General features: G+C 46.0%; 1 protein-coding gene across 3 annotated transcripts in view; it reads right to left on the reverse strand.

The window, feature by feature from the left end:
* LOC123350429 (cystine/glutamate transporter-like) overlaps positions 1-21,966 on the reverse strand; it is a 32,858-nt gene that overhangs the window by 5,237 nt on the left and 5,655 nt on the right. The window contains exons 3-12 of one of the 3 annotated variants that reach the window (XM_044989045.1): positions 20,863-21,149; positions 14,537-14,663; positions 8,616-8,731; positions 7,538-7,663; positions 4,055-4,154; positions 3,897-3,941; positions 3,581-3,624; positions 3,113-3,216; positions 2,482-2,578; positions 1,521-1,670 (exon numbers count right to left, since the gene is read on the reverse strand). In XM_044989045.1, the coding sequence (XP_044844980.1) occupies positions 1,521-1,670; positions 2,482-2,578; positions 3,113-3,216; positions 3,581-3,624; positions 3,897-3,941; positions 4,055-4,154; positions 7,538-7,663; positions 8,616-8,731; positions 14,537-14,663; positions 20,863-21,058 (1,105 nt within the window). In that variant the 5' untranslated portion in view covers positions 21,059-21,149. Of the gene's footprint in view, positions 1-1,520; positions 1,671-2,481; positions 2,579-3,112; positions 3,217-3,580; positions 3,705-3,896; positions 3,942-4,054; positions 4,155-7,537; positions 7,664-8,615; positions 8,732-14,536; positions 14,664-20,862; positions 21,794-21,966 lie in introns of those variants that run through there. The other 2 variants (XM_044989028.1, XM_044989036.1) reach the window with 2 other exon arrangements.

Raw genomic sequence — 21,966 nt, forward strand, 5'->3', positions numbered from 1 at the left:
CTGGCTGGGGGTGCAGGTTCTGGGGTGGGGCTGAGGGGTTTGGAGTACAGGAGGGTACTCCATGCTGGGATTAAGGGGTTTGGAGGGCAGGAGGGGGTTCAGGGCTGGGGCAGGGGGTTGGGGTGCAGGGGAGGCTCAAGGGTGCAGGCACTGGGTGGCGCTTATCTCGAGCGGCTCCTGGAAGCAGTGACATATCCCATCTCCGGCTCCTATGCAAAGGCATGGCCAGGCAGTTCTGCACACTGCCCCGTCCGCAGGCGCTGCCCCTGCAGCTCCCATTGGCTGCAGTTCCCGGCCAATGTGAGCTTTGGGGCCAGAGCTTGGGGCGGGGGCAGTGTGCAGAGCAGAGTTCCCTGGCTGCCCCTACACATAGGAGCTGGAGGAGGGCCATGTCGCTGCTTCCAGGAGCCACGTGGAGCGGCTCCTGACCCCACTCGCAAGTGGAGCGCCAGAGCAGGGCAAGCCCCAGACCCTGCTTCCCAGCAGGAGTTCAAGGGCTGGATTAAAATGGCTGGTGGGCCAGATTCACGCCGTGGGCCAGTTTGCCCATCCTGATCTAGATAAAAGCCCATCCATGCACTTAGAGCTCAGGAGACTGTCCATCCATGACACTCAGCCTGGGGCTGGGGGTAGACCTGACAAGAATGGCCTGGGGCAGAGAAGAGGAGCATTATGGGAGCCAGGAAAACTGCAGAATCCAGAATCCACTTTGATTCCCCATTGCAAACATGATGCAGCAGGGAAAATGGGAGGCAAGTTGAAACCTATTTTCCCTTCCTGCTCCTAGGGTGGGTCCCTAATACAGCTAGAAATAGGAAATGCTCCCACATACAGGACTATGGGCTCAGGATGCAGCTTTCCAGCCCAAACTTTGTTGCTCTCATCTGCCAGAGTATGTCTCTCCTGACCCCAAAGAGATGGACGATGCACCTGAGTTGAATGGGCTAGATCAAAATTACGCCTTCTATAAGCTGCTGTTGGTTGATTGCTGTGCATTTCTTACTCCTCTAAAGCCTGTATTGGTGGTGGCTGTACTTGAGCAAACTTACAGCACAATATTTGGAGGTGGGATGGACGAGCTGTTGGAGGACCTCTCTGGGGAGAGGAAACTAGGGGCTGGGATAGAGGGGTCTTGCGGGGAGAAGATCTGGGAACAAACTAAGCTCAGGAGGAAGCTTTAGCTGAGGCTTGTGCTTTGTTGCGGCAAACCCCACTACCCTTCTTGTGTGCGTATCAGAGAGCGGGGTGGGGGCTGTCTAGTCTTATCAGGCCTCCTGACTCCCAATCTGACCCCCTACCCACTGGACTATACTACCTTCTTAATTAAACCTGGCTGTTCACACCTGGGTAGAACACTGCTTTACTGAAGGCAGACAAAAGGTCCCATATACCGGGTTACCTCTCCTAAATCTAAATGGAACTGAGGCAATGTGCTGCATGTTCTAGCTCTCAGTGAACGACGCAGAGAGAAGCCAGTTATAACAACGATGGGCCTGGCTTTGAAACCGGTTATGTGTTACCTTGAATGGCCTGGGCAGCTCCGGGTGACGGTAACGATGGATGATGAGCCCCAGTGTGGCTAATCCTACGAAGAGCCATCGGGAAAAGCTGAAGAAATTCAGGAGATGGTAGATGTCTCCAACGCACACCATGGCGGTAACCAGTGGCAACTGGGGGTTGTAAAAATGAAACACATTCATTAAATCCTCATCCCAGCCTTTAGCAATTTAAACATGGCTGGGTCAGAAACTCGCGTTTACAGTCAGCTGCAGTAAGATAAAGCTGGCACGCTCTGGTTAGGGACCGATTTTAATGCTGAGCTGAGACCACTATATTCTCTTTATATGAGGTTTCAGGTGGGAATGCATGGTAGGTAAAAGGCTGCGTTTTTAAATACAGGAGTTTTCACTGCTTCAATCAAAGAAGACACTGCTGGTGTTAGAAGGTACCTAACCATGGCCAGGCAAAATTGGTGAAACATTTTGCACAAAAATTCATTCCATCTGATTTCACTCCATCCCCGAAATGTCAGTGTTTGTAACATTTGAAGGACTCGATTATCGGCAAAGAAAGCAGACAAAGCCTGGAAGAGACATTTTTGTGGGATAATTCTGAGAAATTGTTGTAGAAGGTGGAGGCAGCAACAACCCTCTTAGTTTAAGCCACACGTTAAGTGGATTTTAAACTCAGGACAAGAAGCCAGGAGGTCTTGAGTTCAAATCCCACCTCCGTCACTAAGCAACTTTGATAATACTTTGCAATATGCAGTCAATGTAAACTCGTTTGCAGGTGTGAATGAATATCCACAGAAACCTTTCTGCAGTATTCTCTCCCTTTTACTCTTTAGAGACCTGAGAGTAACTTGATTCCATTTAAAATCTCACACACCTGTACAGACTCTGCATAGTGACACGTAAAATAAGAAGCCAATCAGAACTGCAGGACAGTAGAAATTCCCATTGTAAAATCAGATCTCCTCACCATTAACATGACGGCTGGAAGGGGAGTGTGCCTTCGGATGTGGATCATGGAGAAGAGAGGAGGCCATTGACCCTCCCTTGAAGCCACAAATAGGGTCCTGAGAGAAGACATGGAGCAGTACAAGAACCTGAGTTTGAGTCTCCTGCATCTGCACTAGAGAACTGAATCACTGGTAGTTGAATGGGTGACATAAAGCCAGCATAAGTACCAACAATACAGGCTGTGCACACTAACCATGCTCATTAGGGTGCAGTTTTGCCCCAAGTCCACACTTGTACTTGACTACATCCTTGTAGCTGCACCATCCTCTGCTAATCTATCCCACAGTTCCTGGCACAGCTTCCTGAAACAGTCGTTTGTGGGAGATTTTGAAAAAACAAAGTCAAACACCCTTTATTCTCTGGGAAATTCCCATAAGTCCCCAAGAAGTGGCCCCGTTTCCAAGTTCATTTCTCATGTCAGAGGCCAGGATGTTCTGGCACTGCCTTGGAGAACCAGCAATTCCCAGGATTGCCTGTGTGTCAACTAGCTGATGAGTGATATCTACTTGTGGGTTGTCAACAGATTTGGTGCCAGTGTTCTCCTCCTATTTATACTACAAATCAGTTAGCAAGATTTAAAAGAATCTGACCTTGAAAATGTAAAGATCCCCCCATTCATGGTTCCAAAGCAGGACAGGGCAACCAGGATGGGAATCACGGAGACAAGTCTTTGGAAAGCTTTTTGTGCAAAACTCTGGAGGAAAGACACGCTTCAGTTCAGAAACAACCTGGTAATCCCTGAATGTCATCAGAATTAATGGAAAGAGCTGGATGGCCTTCCACTGAAAGGCTTAAAACAGAACTCCACTTACTCCCAAGTCTGTATTACCTATTCCTCTTCCCCCACTGCCATCTTGATCTCTATTTCTTATTCCAGCTCCTCAGGCAAAGCTAAGAGATGTTATTGCTTGCTGATACTCTTGAAAAGTGACAAAGCTGAAGGCCTTTCCGCTATAAAATCCATTATTATTGTCCACATCCCAGAAGCCTCCCCATCCCCACCCACTTAATGTAAATTGATCCCTCTGAAGAAAACTAATAATGGGCTTACAACTCACCACAGCCACAGCCTGGGAAGCCAGCACATCCTCTGCTGTCAAGACTGTATAATAGGAAACGTTGGTGAGCATGTACCCCACAATTACAGTGACCACAGACACTATCACAGCCAGTGGGTTATTTCTACAAAAGCAGGAGAGAGACAAAGTGCTAATGAACAAAGCTATTGGGTTTTTTTTTAACTCACAGATCAGTACTACCATGCCAGGCACTTAGAGAACTAGCACTCATTTTTCTTTCCATTTAAAAGGCAGCTTATTTTGAAATAATGCTGTCTCCAGTGGCTGATCTTAAAGGGCCCTCTCCTATTCTTACCGTTCAGGTCGGACCAGTTCTTCTCGCACAAAGCTAGTTTGAAACCTGCAGAGCGAAAGAAGAAAGGTTATGGCTGAGTTTAAATGATGGCTCAGGAGAAGCACCGTAGATTTAGGAGTAGATGCTGCCATTCGTTAAAGGACCCTGACTGCACATACCAGCCTGAATACGCAAACATCCCGGCATAAAAAGCCAAGGGCAGCTTGTCCAAAGCCAGCGATTGACTACTGAAAGCATCCTGGAAATTTTCAGTGTGGCCTAAAAAAAAAAAAAAAAAAAGAGAAATGCAGGGTTAGAGAGCACAGGAGACAGAGACTTCCCCTCTAGTGTTGCAAAAAAACATTTGCAGAAGAGGTTCCATTTCTCTCTGTCTCTCATACAACCCCAAGAGTTTGTGGTTGCAGGATCTTCAATTATTTATAATGAATTTCAGATTTGTTTTGTTACTTTAATTCACAGAGCTCTGTTGACTTGTTAGTGCACAATACAAGCTCTGCTGTCGAAGAGATTTTTGAAAGGGGAGTTTTGGTGATTGGTTCCCTCTCTCACACAGTCCGCTCTGGAGAAAGCAGATCATAGAGCTGAGGAGGCCAAACATGGTCTGAGAGAGTCTGTACTGGTAGAAAACCTCTTTCTAGACCTGAAATGAATTCCCTGACCCCCAAACTCTGGATGTGTGCTCTTCTTCGAGGTTTCGCAGCCAGCTAACGCTGCTCAAACTGTGCTATCCGACTCCTCAGCACAAGCACCGACCCCAGCCTCATGATGGGAACCACCAAACAAAGAGCTCCAGGAGGTAGCACAAAGAGTGGAGTTAGTGGTCCTTCGGAGCAACTTCATGAAAGCACACTGCCCTGCCTACACTGCCCTGCTCTCTCTCCACTGGCTGCTGGAGAGGGAAGAAAAATTGAAGAGATGGTTGAGATGGACAAAAACAAAGGTGGTTTGGATGGGGATCCCATTTTATTAGGTGATTGAGAAAACAAAGCTTGTGGAATCGAAAGAAAGCTGAGGTTGAAGAAAACTAAGCAGCAAGTTAAAATGGTATTAAAGAGCCTAGAAAGAAGGGACAGTGTTCTTTAAAACATTTAAGAAATGGTAACTACAATAGAAGGACAAAAAGAAAGGCAAAAAGGAAAGGAAGAGAGAAGATAGGACAAAATTCTCTGCTGGGATCAATGGAAAGGTGAGGGGGTACAATGGAGAAAGCTGCCTACGTTTGGGGGAGGTTATGTATCTTCTAACATGTTTGCTGATTAATAAATACATAATAAAACGATTTATTGCAGGGGTGGCCAACCTGTGGCTCCGGAGCCACATGCGGCTCTTCAGAAGTTAATATGCAGCTCCTTGTATAGGCACCGACTCTGGGGTTGAAGCTACAGTTGCCAACTTTCCAATGCTAACTGCTCAACCCCTGCCTCTGCCACAGGCCCTGCTCTCACTTCACTCCTTCCCCCAAGGCCCTGCCCGTCCCTCCCCCTTCCCCAAGCCTGCTGTGCCCTTGCTCTTCTCCTCACCCCCGAGAGCCTCCTGCATCCTGCATGAGGCACAGGGAGGGAGGGGATGCGCTGATCAGCGGGGCAGCTGGCAGGCAGGGCGGGGGAGCTGATATGGGCTGCTGACATAATACTGTGGCTCTTTGAAAATGTACATTGGCAAATTCTGGCTCCTTCTCAGGCACAGGTTGGCCACCCCTGATTTATTGTTTGTGATGATTTACAATCCCTGTATAGTTACATTAATTACAACCTGTAATTCTGAGGTCTCTGACCACACTTCTCAGACATCACTAGCATGACTCCTTCTACCACGGGGGTGGTGCCAGGCATCCAGAGTGTCATTTGAGGACATGCTGAGCAATAAATTGCTGAGGATTTTCTGGTTCAGGTCAGAAGCACAGCCAGCCTGATGGGCTTTTTGCATGTCCCATGAAGCTGGTTCCAGATGACAACCAGAAATATGACCGTTCACCCCAATCCCCTTATTCTCTCAGTGGAAGATATAAAATGAGGACACAAGATTTATTATCCCAACTTTGAACACTGTTGAGGACTGGTCTACAGAGAGGTAAACGGCTGTTCCGGCTCAGAGCCCCAGACATCTCGCAGAAATGATGAGCTGCATGCCATTCTAGGGGGTGCCCCTGCAACAACCCCACCTGTTGCTTCCCTCCTCCCACACCCTTCCTGGGCTACCATGGCAGTTATCCCCCCATTTGTGTGATGAAGTAATAAAGAATGCATGAATAAGAAACAACACTGACTTTATTGCCTCTGCAAGCAGAGATCAAAGTGGGGAGGGGAGGGCAGCCTCCAGCTGCCATGATATTCCAGGCAGGAGTGAATCTCCATTAGACAAAACTTAAAGAAGAGAATGACCTGGAGTCATTCCCATTTTTGCCCAGGCGCCCCCGGCCGACCTCACCAAGGCCAGCCAGGAGCACTCACGGGATGACAATGACGGATATCAGTTATACTGCACCGTCTGCCGTCCGCAAGGCAAGGGAAGGGAAGGGGATGCTGCTCTGTAGCGCTGCGGCACCGCGACTTCCAGCAGCATCCAGTAGACATATGGTGACATTGAAAAAAGGCGAGAAAGGATTTTTTTCCCTTTGCTTTCACGGAGGGGGTGGCAGGGGATGACAATATATACCCTGAACCACCCATGACAATGTTTTAGACCCTTCAGGCTTTGAGAGCTCAGCCAAGAATTCAAATGGTTTTTGGAGAGTGCGGGAACTGTGGGATAGCTACAGTCATCAGTCGCCCCTCCCTCCGTGAGCGTCCATTTGATTCTTTGGCTTTCTGAGACCCTTGTCTCAGCTCCTTAAGTTTCACGCAGCACTGTGTTGAGTCCCTGTTGTGGCCTCTGTCCATCATAGCCTTGGAGATTTTTTCAAATGTTTTGGCATTTCATCTATTGGAAGGGAGTTCTGATAGAACAGTATCAGAGGGGAAGCCGTGTTAGTCTGGATTTGTAAAAGCAGCAAAGAATCCTGTGGCACCTTATAGACTAACAGACGTTTTGCAGCATGAGCTTTCGTGGGTGAATACCCACTTCATCGAATGCAAGTACAGATTCATCTGATAGAACAGATTCATCTCCCCATACAGCGATCAGATTCAGTATCTCCCGTACGGTCCATGCTGGAGCTCTTTTTTGATTCTGGGACTGCATGGTCACCTGTGCTGATCAGCTCTCCACGCTGGGCAAATAGGAAATGAAATTCAAAAGTTCGCGGAGGGTTTTCCTGTCTACATGGCCAGTGCATCTGAGTTCAGATTGCTGTCCAGAGCAGACACAATGGTGCACTGTGGGATAGCTCCTGGAGGCTAATACTGTCGAATTGCGGCCACACAAACCCTAATTCGAAATGGCAATACCGATTTGAGTGCTACTCCCCTCGTCGTGGAGTATTACAGATATCAATATTAAGAGCCCTTTATACATAAATAAAGGGTTTCGTTGTGTGGACAGGTGCAGGGGTAATTCGGTTTAACGCTGCTAAATTCGAGATAAACTCATAGTATAGACCAGGCCTAAGCCAGTAGAATTATACCAGTGAAAAGATAAAACCTTCCCATGTGGACAAGCCCTTAATGAATGCCCTCCCACAGATCACAGCTGAGCAGACCCACCTTGGGCCAGAAGCATCATCCCTGGCACAATGATGAGCGTGAGAGCCAGGAGTTTGATGACAGATAGGACGTTCTGAAGCCTGGCAGTCCAGCTGACACTCCAAGAGTTCAGGATGAGGACTATGTCTGGAGGAGAAGGCAAAGAACACCATATATAGCTGGGGCTCAGAATAAATCAGACAAATTTTACTCTCATGCTTTTCCCATTGTCTCAGCCTATTGCCCTGAGTACACTGAATAGAGACAGCAACACTCCCTGCCCTTGGTGCTGGGAAGAATTCTGAGAGACCAGAATGTTCAGAGTGACAGATATTTTAAGACCATATAAATGACCCAGAGCATGACATTTCAAGGGGAAAATGAGGTTACAACACAATCTAGTTCACTTCCCTCACACTTCCTGTTGTGTAATCTGTGCCTGGCTGATGAAATAATCCATGAGTGCAATTTCATTTTCGCTTCTCTGCCTCAGAGCGCTTCTTGAATTTGAACCTACTGGGACTGGAAAAGCATGGAAGCTTTCACCTGTCAACTGCACTAGTTGGCATTCCCGAGTCTGAGCCATATGCTGCTACGTTTTGATGGAGCTTGCAGCACCATATACAGAATCTCTGCTCCCAGCATCACTGTGCATAACCCAGACATCTCCAATTCCTTTCTTCCAAAATGTCATCAGCCTGACGCAGCATCTAGCCAATACTAGACCATAAGTAAAAACAGACCTTGAAACTTGCTGGCTACAACTCTGGTTTCATTTCCCAGCCAATCTGATAGCAGTGCATGGCCAGTGATGGTTTCTACTCTCCACCCAGCTTCGCAATCCACAGACCCATTTACATCAGCTTTGTCACTTCATTTCCCCCCACACACACTTTTTTCCAGAGATGGGCCCAACCCAGAACCCCAGACCCTGAACTTTGGGTGACTCAGCATTTACTATGCAATCCAAGTTTCACAGTTTTATCTGTAATGGGACCAGCCCAAACCCTGGATGTAAACACCTGTGAATTTGGGGAGTAGGGATTCAAAATCTGAATTAAAATTTTGTGGCTTAGACCTATATCTGCTTTATACTTACAGTACCCCAAGAGAGCAACGAGCTTCACAGCAGGAAGTGGGGCTGCACAGGGGGCAAAAAATGGTTCCAATATGTAGTTTCCAAATGCCAGAGAAATCACTGCACTGTTGGCTGGCCTAGCAGGAGGGACGGATTCATGGAGTTAGAAACTGACTTTCTGGTGTTAAGCTATTTTATATGCAAACGGCTACATTAAAAGAATGTTAACATTTGAAAATTTAAACTGGACCATAAAATCAGGAAATTTAGACTTAAATCAAGCTGGAAGGGCATATCGATTGCGGTGGGATCAGTTCTGGGTCCAGTTCTGTTCAATATCTTCATCAATGATTTAGATAATGGTATAGTGCAGGGTTGGGTAAACTACAGCCTGGGAGCGACATCTGGCCCTCCAGACATTTTAATCCAGTCCTCGAGTTCCCACCAGGAAGCGGAGTCCAGGGCTTGTCTTGCTCCGGCGCTCCAGCCGGGGAGCAGGGTCAAGGTCTTGCCCCACTCTGCATGGCTCCCAGAAGCAGCATCATGTCCCCCGACCAGTTCCTACGTGTAGACAGGGCCGGATCTAACTTTTTTGCCACCCCAAGCAAAAAAAAGAGTGCCGCCCTGCCGTAACACACACACACACACCCCCGCGATCGCCGTACCGCTGAAACCCCCCCAGCACCGTGTCGCACCGCGGAAACCCCCAACCCCCGAGCACCGCGCCGCCTGAAGCCCTTGCCCTCCTGAGCGCTGCGCCACCTGAAGCCCCCGCCCCGCCAAGCGCCGCGCCGCCCGAAGCCCCCGCCCCCCCTGAGCACCATGCCGCCCGAAGCCCCCGCCCCACCCCGAGTGCCGCCGAAACACTCCCTGCTTCGAGCGCCGCCCAGCCGAAACAAACAAAAAACCCCGAGTGCCGCCCTGCCCCAAGGTACCGCCCCAAGCATGTGCTTGGTCGGCTGGTACCTGGAGCTGGCCCTGCGTGTAGGGGCAGCCATGGGGTTCCGCATGCTGCTCCCGCCCCAGGTGCTGCCCCCGCAGCTCCCACTGGCCAGGAACTGCAGCCAATGGGAGCTGCAGGGGCAGCTCCTGAGGACAGGGCAGCGTGCAGAGCTGCCTGGCTGCACCTCCACACAGGAGCTGGAGGGGGAACATGCCACTGTTTCTGGAAGCTGCTTGAGGTAAGCACTGCCCAGAGCCTGCCCCCTCAACCCCCTCCTATGCCCCAACCCCCTGCCCCAGCCCTGATCCCCCTCCCACCTTCCAAACTTCTCGGTTCCAGCCCAGAGCACCCTCCTGCACCCCCAACCCCTCATCCCCCGCCCCAACCCAGAGCCCCGCCCCCAGCTGGCACCCTCATGCCCTCCCGCACACCAGCCCCCAATTTCATGAGCATTCATGGCCCGCCATACAATTTCCATACCCAGATGCGGCCCTTGGGCCAAAAAGTTTGCCTACCCCTGACAGAGAGAGTATGTATATAAAGTTTGCAGACAATACCAAGCTGGGAGGGGTTGCAAGAGCTTTGGAGGACTGGATTAAAATTCAAAATGATCTGGACAAACTGGAGAAATGGTCTGAAGTGAATAGGATGAAATTCAATAAAGACAAATGCAAAGTACTCCACTTAGGAAGGAACAATCAGTTGCACACACACAGAATGGGAAATGACTGCCTCAGAAGGAGTACTGTAGAAAGGGATCTGGGGGTCAGAGTGTATCACAGGGGTCAGTAACCTATGGCACGCATGCCAAAGGCAGCATGCGAGATGATTTTGGGTGGCACTCACAGTGCCCAGGTCCCAGCCACCGGTCCTGGGGCTTCTGCTGTCATCCTGGGGTCCCGGACGCCAGCCACCCATGGGCCCGTCCACAAGTCCCACTCAGCCTGCTGCCAGCCCCGGGTCCCGGCCACTGGTCCCGGGGGCTCTGCTGCTGGCCTGGGGTTCTACCTCCAGCTCGGAGCTCTGCTCCTGGCCTCAGCCCAGGGCTCTGCAGCTGCCCCCAGATCAAATTGGCCGCCCGACAGTCAAATTTCACTGTATCATCCATCAAGAAAACCTGTGTGCTAAAATTTCTAATTCAGAGCTTAATAATGTGATGAATACAGTGGTGCAAATTGTGAATGTCCTTCTTGCTCAATCTGCTTTGACTCACAGATAGTTTCAAGCACTGCTAGAAGAGATGGACAGTTCTTATAATGACATTCCACTTCACAGCAACATTTGGTGGCTAAGTCGTGGCAAGGTTTTGTGCGCTTTGTAAACTGTTTTGATGCAATCAAGGCCTTTGTGTTGGAAAAAGGACAAAACTACCCCGAACTGGATGATGACAAATGGCTGTGTAAGCTCATGTTTCTAACTGACACTCAACCCTGTGGCACCTCCTGCCGGTCTCTCAGGGAATTGGCTCAATTTCCAGCCTCCGGAGCGCCCTCTGCAGTTTGGTGATCTGCTGTGTCTTGGCTCCCCATGTCCCTCCCAGGACCCGGTGCCTTGTTAGCTGGCCTGGCAGTAACCCCTTTCTCTCAGGACCTCCCCTCCCTGGGGAACCCCCACCCGCTATCCCCACCTCACCTCAGTATCAGGCTACGGCCAGTCATCGTCAAGCCCCCACACCCTGGGGCAGACTGCAGTATCAGCCTACTCATCACTGGCAAGGAGGGTTTGGACCTGCTGCCTTTGCCTCCCCTAGGCTGCCCTCTGCAACCCCCTGTACCTGCTGGCCTTGTGCTAGGCCACAGCCTGGGGCTTTCCAGGCGGGAGGTCCCCAGCTCCTCTGCCTTTTCCCAGCCCTGCTTCACTCAGGTACCCAGTCTCTAGCTCCCTGCAGTCAGGCCCTTCTCCCTCTACAGGCAGAGGGAGACAGTTGTCTACCCCTGGCTTCTCTGCCTTTATAGGGCCAGCTGAATCTGTTTGGGGCATGGCCCCAGCTGCAGCCACTTCCCCGAATCAGCCCAGCCTTTTAGAGCTGCTTTCTCCAGCCACAGCCCCATCCCAGGGCTGGTTTAAGCCCTTTAGGGCAGGAGCAGGATAACCACCCTGCTACAACCACTCGTGACAAGGGAGAGGCGGTTGGCCAATGGAGACTCCTGCGACTGTGGGGCTTGTTTCCGATCCTTAGTCTGTTCACGTCTCCGGGAGGAGTTCCTCTGGGCGGCGTCCGCTGGCTCCCTTGACGCCTTCGAGGAGCAGTGGGCGCTGTCCGGGGTTCTCTGCTCGGTGTCCCCGTCAGGCTCCCTTCTTATGACCCTTTGACTGCACTCCTGTCCCTGTTCTTTTATTAGTTGTCCCCCGCAATTAGTGGGTTTCTGAGGCTCTGTGGCACCTCCCCTTAGGCTGGGGGGGGGGGTTCCGTTAGCATGGGGTGGGCTTTGCCCGCCCCATTTCCTGGAAACCCAATAGATACAACCACTCACCTAAACTAACTCAACCTCCGTCTCCAGAGTGCAGGGCAAACGGTTCTGGATCTTTATGACGCCTGGAAGGCATTTGTTGTAAAACTAGCAGTTTTTCTTGGGATATTCAAACTTCGACTTTCCGCTACTTCCAGCGCATAAAAGAGCTATCAACATGTTGCACTGTCAATGTCGATGAGATTGGAATGTTCATGCAAGAACTGGAATCAAAATTTTCTCACATATTCCAAGATTTCCAGTGATTTGGCCCAATGCTTTCTTTTCTAATTAAACCTGAAAAGTTCAATGAAAGCGACTTAGGTTTTTCTGTATTTCAGTGGATGGGTGTTGAAGATTTTGAAATGCAGCTCATTCAGTTAAAAAGCTCAGAACTGTGGGCATCAAAGTTTGGAGGTCTGCAGAGTGCAGTTAAAGCTACCGTGAGAGATCATGGGGCCTCTGTTCTGACCTGCTGGACGTCCCTGCCAGTGAAATTTAACTGTTTGAAGAAAATTGCGTTTGCAATGCTTTCAGCATTTGGATCCACATACCCGTGTGAACAGGTATTTTCACACATGAAATCTGTCCTCTGTCCCTCTCAGAGCTGGTTAACTGATCATTCAGAAGCCTGTGTGTAGCTTAAAGTATCCAAATACGTGCCAGACATTGGAAAACTCATCAGCAAGGAAAAGCAAGGGCAACAATCACACTAAACTGATAAGATCTTCATTTTAATTTAATTTTAAATGACGCTTCTTAAACATTTTAAAAACCTTATTTACTTTACATACAACAATAGCTTAGCTATATATTATAGAGAGAGACCGTCTAAAAATGTTAAAATGTATTACTGGCATGTGAAACCTTAAATTAGAGTGAATAAATGAAGACGTGGCACACCACTTCTGAAAGGTTGCTGACCCCTTCTGTATCACAAGCTAAATATGAGTGAACCATAGGCGCTGACTTCCTCTCTACCTGGAGGTGCTAGACACCCCCCTTCCACTCATAGGCGCCCACTTCTACTGGCGCCGGTGGGTAATCGACCTAGGGTGACCAGATGTCCCAACTTTATAGGGACAGTCCTGATTTTAGGGTCTTTTTCTTATATAGGCTCCTATTACTCCCCACCCCCATCCTGATTTTTCATACTTGCTGTCTGGTCACCCTAGCTCAACCCCCGTCTGCCTCTGGCCCCACCCTGACTCTACCCCTGCCCTCTATAACACCGATAGAGAGATATGCACAGCTGTTTGCTCCCCCAGGTATTAATACTTGCTCTGGGTTAATTAATAAGCCAAAAGTGATTTTATTAAATACAAAGAGTAGGATTTAAGTGGTTCCAAGTAATAACAGACAGAAAAAAGTAAATACCAAGCGAAATAAAACAAAAACACACAAGTCAAAGCCTAATACATTAAGAAACTGATTACAGATGAAATCTTACCCTCGGAGATGTTTCAATAAGCTTCTTTCACAGACTAGACTCCTTTCTAGTCTGTGCACAATCCTTTCCCCTGGTACAGTCCTTGTTCCAGCTCTGGTGGTAGCTAGGGGATTTCTCATGACTGCAGCCCCCTTTCCAGCCCTTATATAGCTTTGGCACAAAGCAGGACTCTTTTGTCTCTTTGGGTCCCCACCCCTCCTAAATGGGAAAGCCCCAGGTTTAAGATGAATTCCAGTACCAGGTGACATGGCCACATGTCCTGTGGGACCCCAGCCTCCATTCTTCCCAGGCTGACTCACAGGAAGGCATACAAGTAAACAGAGCCATCTACAGTCAATTGTCCTAGCTGATGGGAGCCATCAAGATTCTAAACCCACACTTTGCATAACTACAATAGGACCTAAGAGTTATATTTTATATTCCTAGTTTCAGATGCAAGAATGATACATTCATACAAATAGGATGAACACACTCAGTAGGTTATAAGCTTTGTAATAATACCGTACAAGAGACCTTTTGCATGAAGCATATTCTAGTTACATTATATTCACACTCATTAGCATATTTTCATAACAGCATATGGAGTGCAACGTCACAGGGGACAGTATTAAAGTTCAGTTTTTGCTCTCTCATGTGTCATGTTTACCTTACCGTCCATGTGGGATTTTTTCCTAGTCATAAATAAAATATGAGTGAAAGTGATTTGTTTTACACTTTCCAGAATTATTATTTATTCCGAGGACTGGACCAATCCAGAGAATTTTCAGCACAAGAGAAACAAGAGAAAGCTCAAAGTGACTGAAAATAGAAGGCTTAAAATAAAACTAGCCTCTAACTTCAATTATAACATTGTTATCACAGTGCTATAATGAGGGTACCAAATATCCTGGAGAAGAGAGTTTTTTGGACATGCTGGTCTAATGTGCACATGTGGCTATTTACCTCTTCTGCCTTCTTTTTATTTTAGAAGACTTTCGAGGTAATGTGTATGGTTTCTCACTTTATGCATTTTTTAAAATAATACAAACTGGTTATCCATTTGCATGGCTTTCCCAGGTCTCACTAACACCTCATTTCAGGTAGCAGAAAAAAATCTTACCTGATAGCAAAGTACTCGGCCCACAGATACAAGAAACTTGGCAAAGGCCCCAGTGTCTCCAGTATATAGATATAATGTCCTCCAGACTTTGAGATTCTTGTTCCAAGTTCTGCATAGCACAAGGCACCTGGAACAGATGAAGTAAAAATGTATTTAGTAAATTGTCCCATGCAATTACCACTGCACATAGAATTTATTGAGAATTAAAGGAATCTGTTTAAAATGAGCTAAGAACACAGAATCTAAGAGCTGCCATACTGGGTGAGACCATGGTCCATCTTACCCAGTATCCTGTCTCTCACAATTGCCCATACCAGAGCTTCAAGGGGAGAGTACAAAACAGACAATTTTGGAATGATCCACTTCTGTCTTCCAGTTCCAGCTTCTGATAGTCAGAGGTTTAGGGTCGCCCAAGCATGGGGTTGCATCCCTTATCTTTTGGCTAATAAGCATTGATGGACCTATCCTCCATGAACTTATCTAGTTCTTTTTTGAACCCAGTTATACATTTAGCATTCACAACATCCCATGGCAATGAGTTCCACAGGTTAGTTGTCAGGGACAGCTCCAGGCACCAGCGGAGTAAGCACGTGCCTGGGGCAGCACATGCTAAGGGGCAGCATTCCGTCCATTCTTGGGGCAGCCCAGTCTGAGCAGGTTTTTTTATTTTCCTTTTTTTTTTTTGCTTGGGGCAGCAAAAATGGTAGAGCTTTGTTTGTATTAAACCCGCTGCCCATTAACTTAACCGGGTGACCCCTAGGTTTAGTATTGTATGAAAGGGTAAATAACACTTCTGTATTCACTTTCTCCCATCAGTCATGATTTTATAAACCTCTATCATATCTCCCTTTCATTGCCTCTTTTCTAAGCTGAACAGCTCTAATCTTTTTAGCCTCTCCTCATACAAAAGCTATCCCGAACCCTTGATCATCTTTGTTACCCATCGCTGAACCTTTTCAGATCTACTATATAATTTATTGAGATGGGGTGACCAGATCTGCGCTATGGATTTATATAGTGGCATTATGATATTTTCTGTCTTATTTTCTATTCTTTTCCTAATAGTTCCTAACACACTGTTAACCTTTTGACTGCTGGTGCGCATTGGGTGGAGGTTCTCAGAGAACTATCCATAATAGAGGAAATAAAGGCTTTTAGGAGAAGGCTTTCCGGAAATGAAGGGTAGGAGAGACGTCCCGGGGGCCAAATTTAGGCTGCTAGGGAAGAGGCTGAGATCCAGGACCTGTATGGTGGCATTCTCAGAAGTGCTTCGAGTTCCACATGCAGGGCCAAGTAGGCAGGCAGAGCTTCAGAGTCTCAATGCGTGGATGAGATGATGGTGTAGAGAGGAGGGGTTTAGCTTTATTAGGAACTGGGGAAACTTTTGGGATGGGGGAGCCTATACAGGAGGAATGGGCTCCACCTAAACCAAAGTGGGTCCATACTGCTGGCACTTAACGTTAAAAAGGTTGCAGGGCAGTTTTTAAACTAAGAGATGGGGGAAAGCTGATTGCTGCAGAGGAGCACGTGGATCGAACAGAGACTTCTCTTAGAGGAGAGTCTATTGATAGAGATTCTCTAGGTTTTAGTCAGGGGGAGAGGATGGAAGAGGATAAAGTAGGGGCCAGATCAGACAAGAAACATTCACATAAAAAAGAATCTGACACATCAGAAAAGGGCAGCCAAATAAACAGTGACAAGTTTTTAAAGTGCTTGTACACAAATGCTAGAAGTCTAAATAATAAGATGGGTGAACTAGAGTGCCTCACGTTAAAGGAGGATATAGATATAATAGGCATCACAGAAACCTGGTAGAGTGAGGACAATCAAAGAGACAAAATCATTCCGGGGTACAAAATATATCGGAAGGACAGAACAGGTCATGCGGGGGGAGTGGCACTATATGTGAAAGAAAGTGTAGAACCAAATGAACTAAAAATCTTAAGTGAATCCAAATGTTCCATAGAATCTCTATGGATAGTAATTTCATGCTCTAATAAGACTATAACATTAGGGATTTATTATCGACCACCTGACCAGGACAGTGATAGTGACAATGAAATGCTAAGGGAGATTAGAGAGCCTATCAAAATTAAGAACTCAATAATAGTGGGGGATTTCAATTATCCCCATATTGACTGGAAACATGGCACCTCAGGACGAAATGCAGAGACAAAATTTCTTTAAATGACTGCCTCTTGCAGCAGCTGGTATGAGAACTCACAAGGGGAGAGGCAATTCTCAATTTAGTCTTGAGTGGAGCGCAGGATCTGGCGCAAGAGGTAAATATAAAACAGGACTGCTTCAAAATAGTGACCATAATATAACAACTTTTAACATTCCAGTGGTGGGAAGAACACCTCAACAGCCCAACACTGTGGCATTTAATTTCAGAAAGGGGAACTATGCAAAAACGAGGGGGTTAGTTAAACAGAAATTAAAAGGTTCTGTGACAAGAGTGAAATCCCTGCAAGCTGCATGAACCCTTTTCAAAGACACTATAATAGAGGCCCAACTTAAATGTATACCCCAAATTAAAAAACACAGTAAAAGAACTAAAAAAGAGCCACCATGGTTTAACAACCATGTAAAAGAAGCAGCAAGAGATAAAAAGGCATCTTTTAAAAAGTGGAAGTCATATCCTAGTGAGGTAAATAGAAAGGAGCATAAACACTGCCAAATTAAGTGTAAAAAAGTAACAAGAAAAGCCAAAAAGGAGTTTGGAGAACAGCTAGCCAAAAACTCAAAAGATAATAACAAAATGTTTTTTTAAGTACATCAGAAGTAGGAAACCTGCTAAACAACCGGGGGGGGGGGGGGGGGGGGGGGCAGAAGAGGCCTGGACAATCGAGATACAAAAGGAGCACTTAAAGACGATAAAGTAATTGCAGAGAAACTAAATTAATTCTTTGCTTCAGTCTTCACGGCTGAGGATGTTAGGGAGATTCCCAAACCTGAGCCAGCTTTTGTAGGTGACAAATCTGAGTAATTGTCACAGATTGAGGTGTCACTAGAGAGGTTTTGGAATTAATTGATAACAGTGACAAGTCACTGGGACCAGATGGCATTCACCCAAGAGTTTTGGAAGAACTCAAATGTGAAATTGCAGAACTACTAACTATGGTTTGTAACCTGTCCTTTAAATCAGCTTCTGTACCCAATGACTGGAAGATAGTTAATGTAATGCCAATATTTAAAAAGGGCTCTAGAGGTGATCCTGGCAATTACAGACTGGTAAGTCTAACGTCAGTACCGGGCAAATTAGTTGAAACAATAGTAAAGAATAAAATTATCAGACACATAGAATATAAATTGTTGGGCAAAAGTCAACATGGTTTCTGTAAAGGGAAATTGTGTCTTACTAATCTATTAGAGTTCTTTGAAGGGGTCAACAAACATGTGGACAAGGGGATCCGGTGGACATAGTGTACTTAGATTTCCAGAAAGCCTTTGACAAGGTCCATCACCAAAGGCTCTTTCTTAAGTAAATTATGTTGTCATGGGATAAGAGGGAAGATCCTTTCATATATTGAGAACTGGTTAAAAGACAGGGAACAAAGGGTAGGAATAAATGGTAAATTTTCAGAATGGAGAGGGGTAACTAGTGGTGTTCCCCAAGGGTCAGTCTTAGGACCAATCCTATTCAACTTATTCATAAATGTTCTGGAGAAAGGGGTAAAAAGTGAGGTTGCAAAGTTTCAGATGATACTAAACTGCTCAAGATAGTTAAGACCAAAGCAGACTGTGATGAACTTCAAAAAGATCTCACAAAACTAAGTGATTGGGCAACAAAATGGCAAATGAAATTTAATGTGGATAAATGTAACGTAATGCATATTGGGAAAAATAACCTCAACTATACATACAATATGATGAGGGCTAATTTAACTACAACGAGTCAGAAAAAAGATCTTGGAGTAATTGTGGATAGTTCTCTGAAGACATCCACGCAGTGTGCAGCAGCAGTCAAAAAAGCAAACAGGATGTTGGGAATAATTAAAAAGGGGATAGAGAATAAGACAGATAATATCTTATTGCCCTTATATAAATCCAAGGTACACTCACATCTTGAATACTGCGTACAGATGTGGTCTCCTCGTCTCAAAAAAGATATACTGGCAGGCATTAGAAAAAGTTCAGAGAAGGGTAACTGAAATCATTAGGGGTTTGGAACAGGTCCCATATGAGGAGAGATTAAAAAGGCTAGGACTTTTCAACTTGAAACAGAGGAGACTAAGGGATATATGATAGAGGTTTATAAAATCAAAAGTGATGTGAAGAAAGTGAGTAAGGAAAGGTTATTTACTTGTTCCCATAATATAAGAACTAGGGGTCACCAAATGAAATTAACAGGCAGCAGGTTTAAAACAAATAAAAGGAAGTTCTTCTTCACACAGTGCACAGTCAACTTATGGAACTCCTTGCCTGAGGAGGTTGTGAAGGCTAGGAGTATAACAGAGTTTAAAAGAGAACTGGATAAATTCATGAAGGTTAAGTCCATTAATGGCTATTAGCCAAGATGGGTAAGAAATGGTATCCCTAGCCTCTGTTTGTCAGAGGGTGGTGATGGATGGCAGGAGAGAGATCACTTGATCATTACCTCTTAGGTTCACTCCCTCTGGGGCACCTGGCATTGGTCACTGTCAGAAGACAGGATACTGGGCTGGATGGACCTTTGGTCTGACCCAGTAAAGCCGTTCTTATGTTCTTGTTATGTTCTTAGTGCAAATCCATTTATTTGCAATAATGCTGTTTCCAGGGGAGATCTATTTTCATCTGGTAAGACCTGCTTGTCAGTTTAATGGCATAACTTCTCCGCTGACCTGATGTGGAAAAGTCCATAGAAGGAAATTTGTCTTTGCCTTAGAGCTTTACTTTAAAAGGCTTCATTTCCCCCATTTACCTAGCTCTAAGCCTCAAACACACACACCTCCTCCCTCAAATATAGGTGAACCAAGGACATGGAAACATCTCTCTGATCAGATCCATGAAGCAGCTACATAAGAAGAAGAAAAACTTGGTACAGAAGAATATTGAGAATTTCTAATCAAGTGGTTCAAATACAGGAGGGGAAATAAAGAGTATCTATGTAAAGATAGATTTTAAAACTGGCCACTTCTGTCCCAGCTGTAAACCCCTCAGAACCTACCTACATGCAATGGAAGGAATATAGGCCCTGATTCACCAAAGCACTCAAACACATGTTTAATTTGAAGCACGTGTGGTCCCATTGATTTCAAGCATATGCTTAAGAGTTTTGCTGAATTGGGGCCATACATATCAATCTTGCATTTCAAGGGAAAACATAAAAAGGGGGTAAGCATTATTTAAGGCACTATATCAAAGATTAATAATGTGACATTAATAAAAGGAAGTCTTCAAGCTGGACATTAGGGGAAAATAGTTGAAGAATGAAGTCAGTTAGAAAATTTAATAACTTGACAAGGGAAGCCATTTGAGTGCCACCAAGACAGGTTTTCAAGAATACACAAGATACACTATGTGTTTAGTGGAGAAAATAATCCTTCACAAGTACAGATGGTTTGGCTAGTTGACCAATAAACACTTTATCATTTATTATCCTGCTCAGTTAAAAAGAAACCCACATTTGTGATGTTATGGTTTGAGATTTTACATATGCAAAAGAATGACATTTTAAAGTTGATGTTTGCACATTATACATATATAGTAAGGTATAAGTGTGACAACATCTCCCGTAATACAAAATATTACATACGAGAAACACTAGAAGGAAGAGTGACAATTGTTGTGGGATCTATGATTGAATTTCCTGATTCTTGTGGCTTTTTAAAACTCTCAACCACAGAACTATAACAAAGCAGTTTTTTGCGCACACAAAGCAGGAAAATTAACTGTTAAGGAGGAAAAAAAATTTAAAGTCACATTCTGAAATAAACACACGTCTCCTAGGTCCCCAGAACTCTGTGGTTCTCCATCTAGTGCCCCTAGCTAAAGGCCTAACCTCCCCCAGCCCCCATGCATCTAGAAATTCCACAGACAAGAGAACTACTCTCATGTCTGTGCCCACATGTGGCACCACATTCATAGATCTTAAGTCTTGGGTTTTCCCTCAAGTTCCTCAGATAAACCAGTTAAACAATGGATCCTTGGAACCCTCTGGACATGGGAGCTTATTACGGCTTCAATTCTATGGCATTAGGAGATAGGAGTTTTGGTCCATTGTGTTCCCAGCTTATTTTTCTTGGAGAAGTAAAGTTAGGCCTTTGTTGTAGATATATATCATTTGCTAGTTTCCCCATCTATCAAGAATTTAACAAGAAAGGTAAAAAAAACTCACCACCCACCAAATAGAGAGAGAATCCCGCAGGCAAACCAAACGATTAAGGAGACACCCACGTTGCCGGAGTGTTTCAACACCCCTTTTGGAGAGATAAAGATACCACTGCCCACCATGCTGCCAACGAGGAGTGAAAAAGCCCTCAGCAAAGTGATCTTTTTCCTTAGAAAAACAGCATCCTCTTCTTTCTTGGCTTTTCCCATGGCCTCTACAATTTCAGAGCAAGGGTGGGCATTCAGAAGTTAAGATTTCCTTATGGGTCCTTCCCAATCCCACAGTCAACAGATCTTACCTGTGATAGGGGAAAAGAAAGTCAGGGATTTGTGGGGCTTCTTTGGGGAATGACTGTTAAAGCCATTTTACCAATAACCCATCAAAATCTGCTGGATCTACTCTCCTCACCCATTGGATATCACTGGGCAAAGAAACCCCAGGTGCATAAAACATGCTATGCAACCATGCAATCTCTTATGTCAGAACACCTCTGGGTATCAGGTTTGCTAATTAACTTTTGTGCCTCCTGCTGCAGTAGAGCACAAGACACTGTAGGCTGTATATAAACAGTCCTTTAGGCCAAGATTTTCAAAAGTGATGAGTGATTTGGGGTGCCACTATAGTTCGGTATCCAACCTGAGTCGCCCTCAAGGGACCCAAATTTTCATAAATGGCTGAGCACCCACACTCTGAAAATCAGGCCCCTTTAAGATGTTTCAAGTTGGGCACCTATAAATTTAGGCCGAGCCAAATCACTAGTCACTTTTGAAATTTTTGGCCTTAAAAATGTTTTTTCTTTGGCAACAGCAGAGCAAAGGGTTTAGTTTAATAGACATTTTGTATAAACATGTCCAGGGCATCTGGTCTTGAGCCAAAATTGGCTGCTCAGCCTTTAAAACAGTGGTGGGCCACCTGCGGCCCATCAGGGTAATCTGCTGGCGGTTCGCAAGACAGTTTGTTTATATTTGCCCAGCCACCCGCAGCTCTCAGTGGCCATGGTTCACCATTCCTGGCCAATGGGAGCTGTGGGAAGCAGCAGCCAGCAAGTCTCTGCAGTCCGCACGGCTTCCCACAGCTCCCATTGGCCGGGAACAGTGAACCACAGCCACTGGGAGCC

Source organism: Mauremys mutica, chromosome 1 (assembly GCF_020497125.1).
Source record: "Mauremys mutica isolate MM-2020 ecotype Southern chromosome 1, ASM2049712v1, whole genome shotgun sequence".
Lineage (NCBI taxonomy): Eukaryota > Metazoa > Chordata > Testudines > Geoemydidae > Mauremys > Mauremys mutica.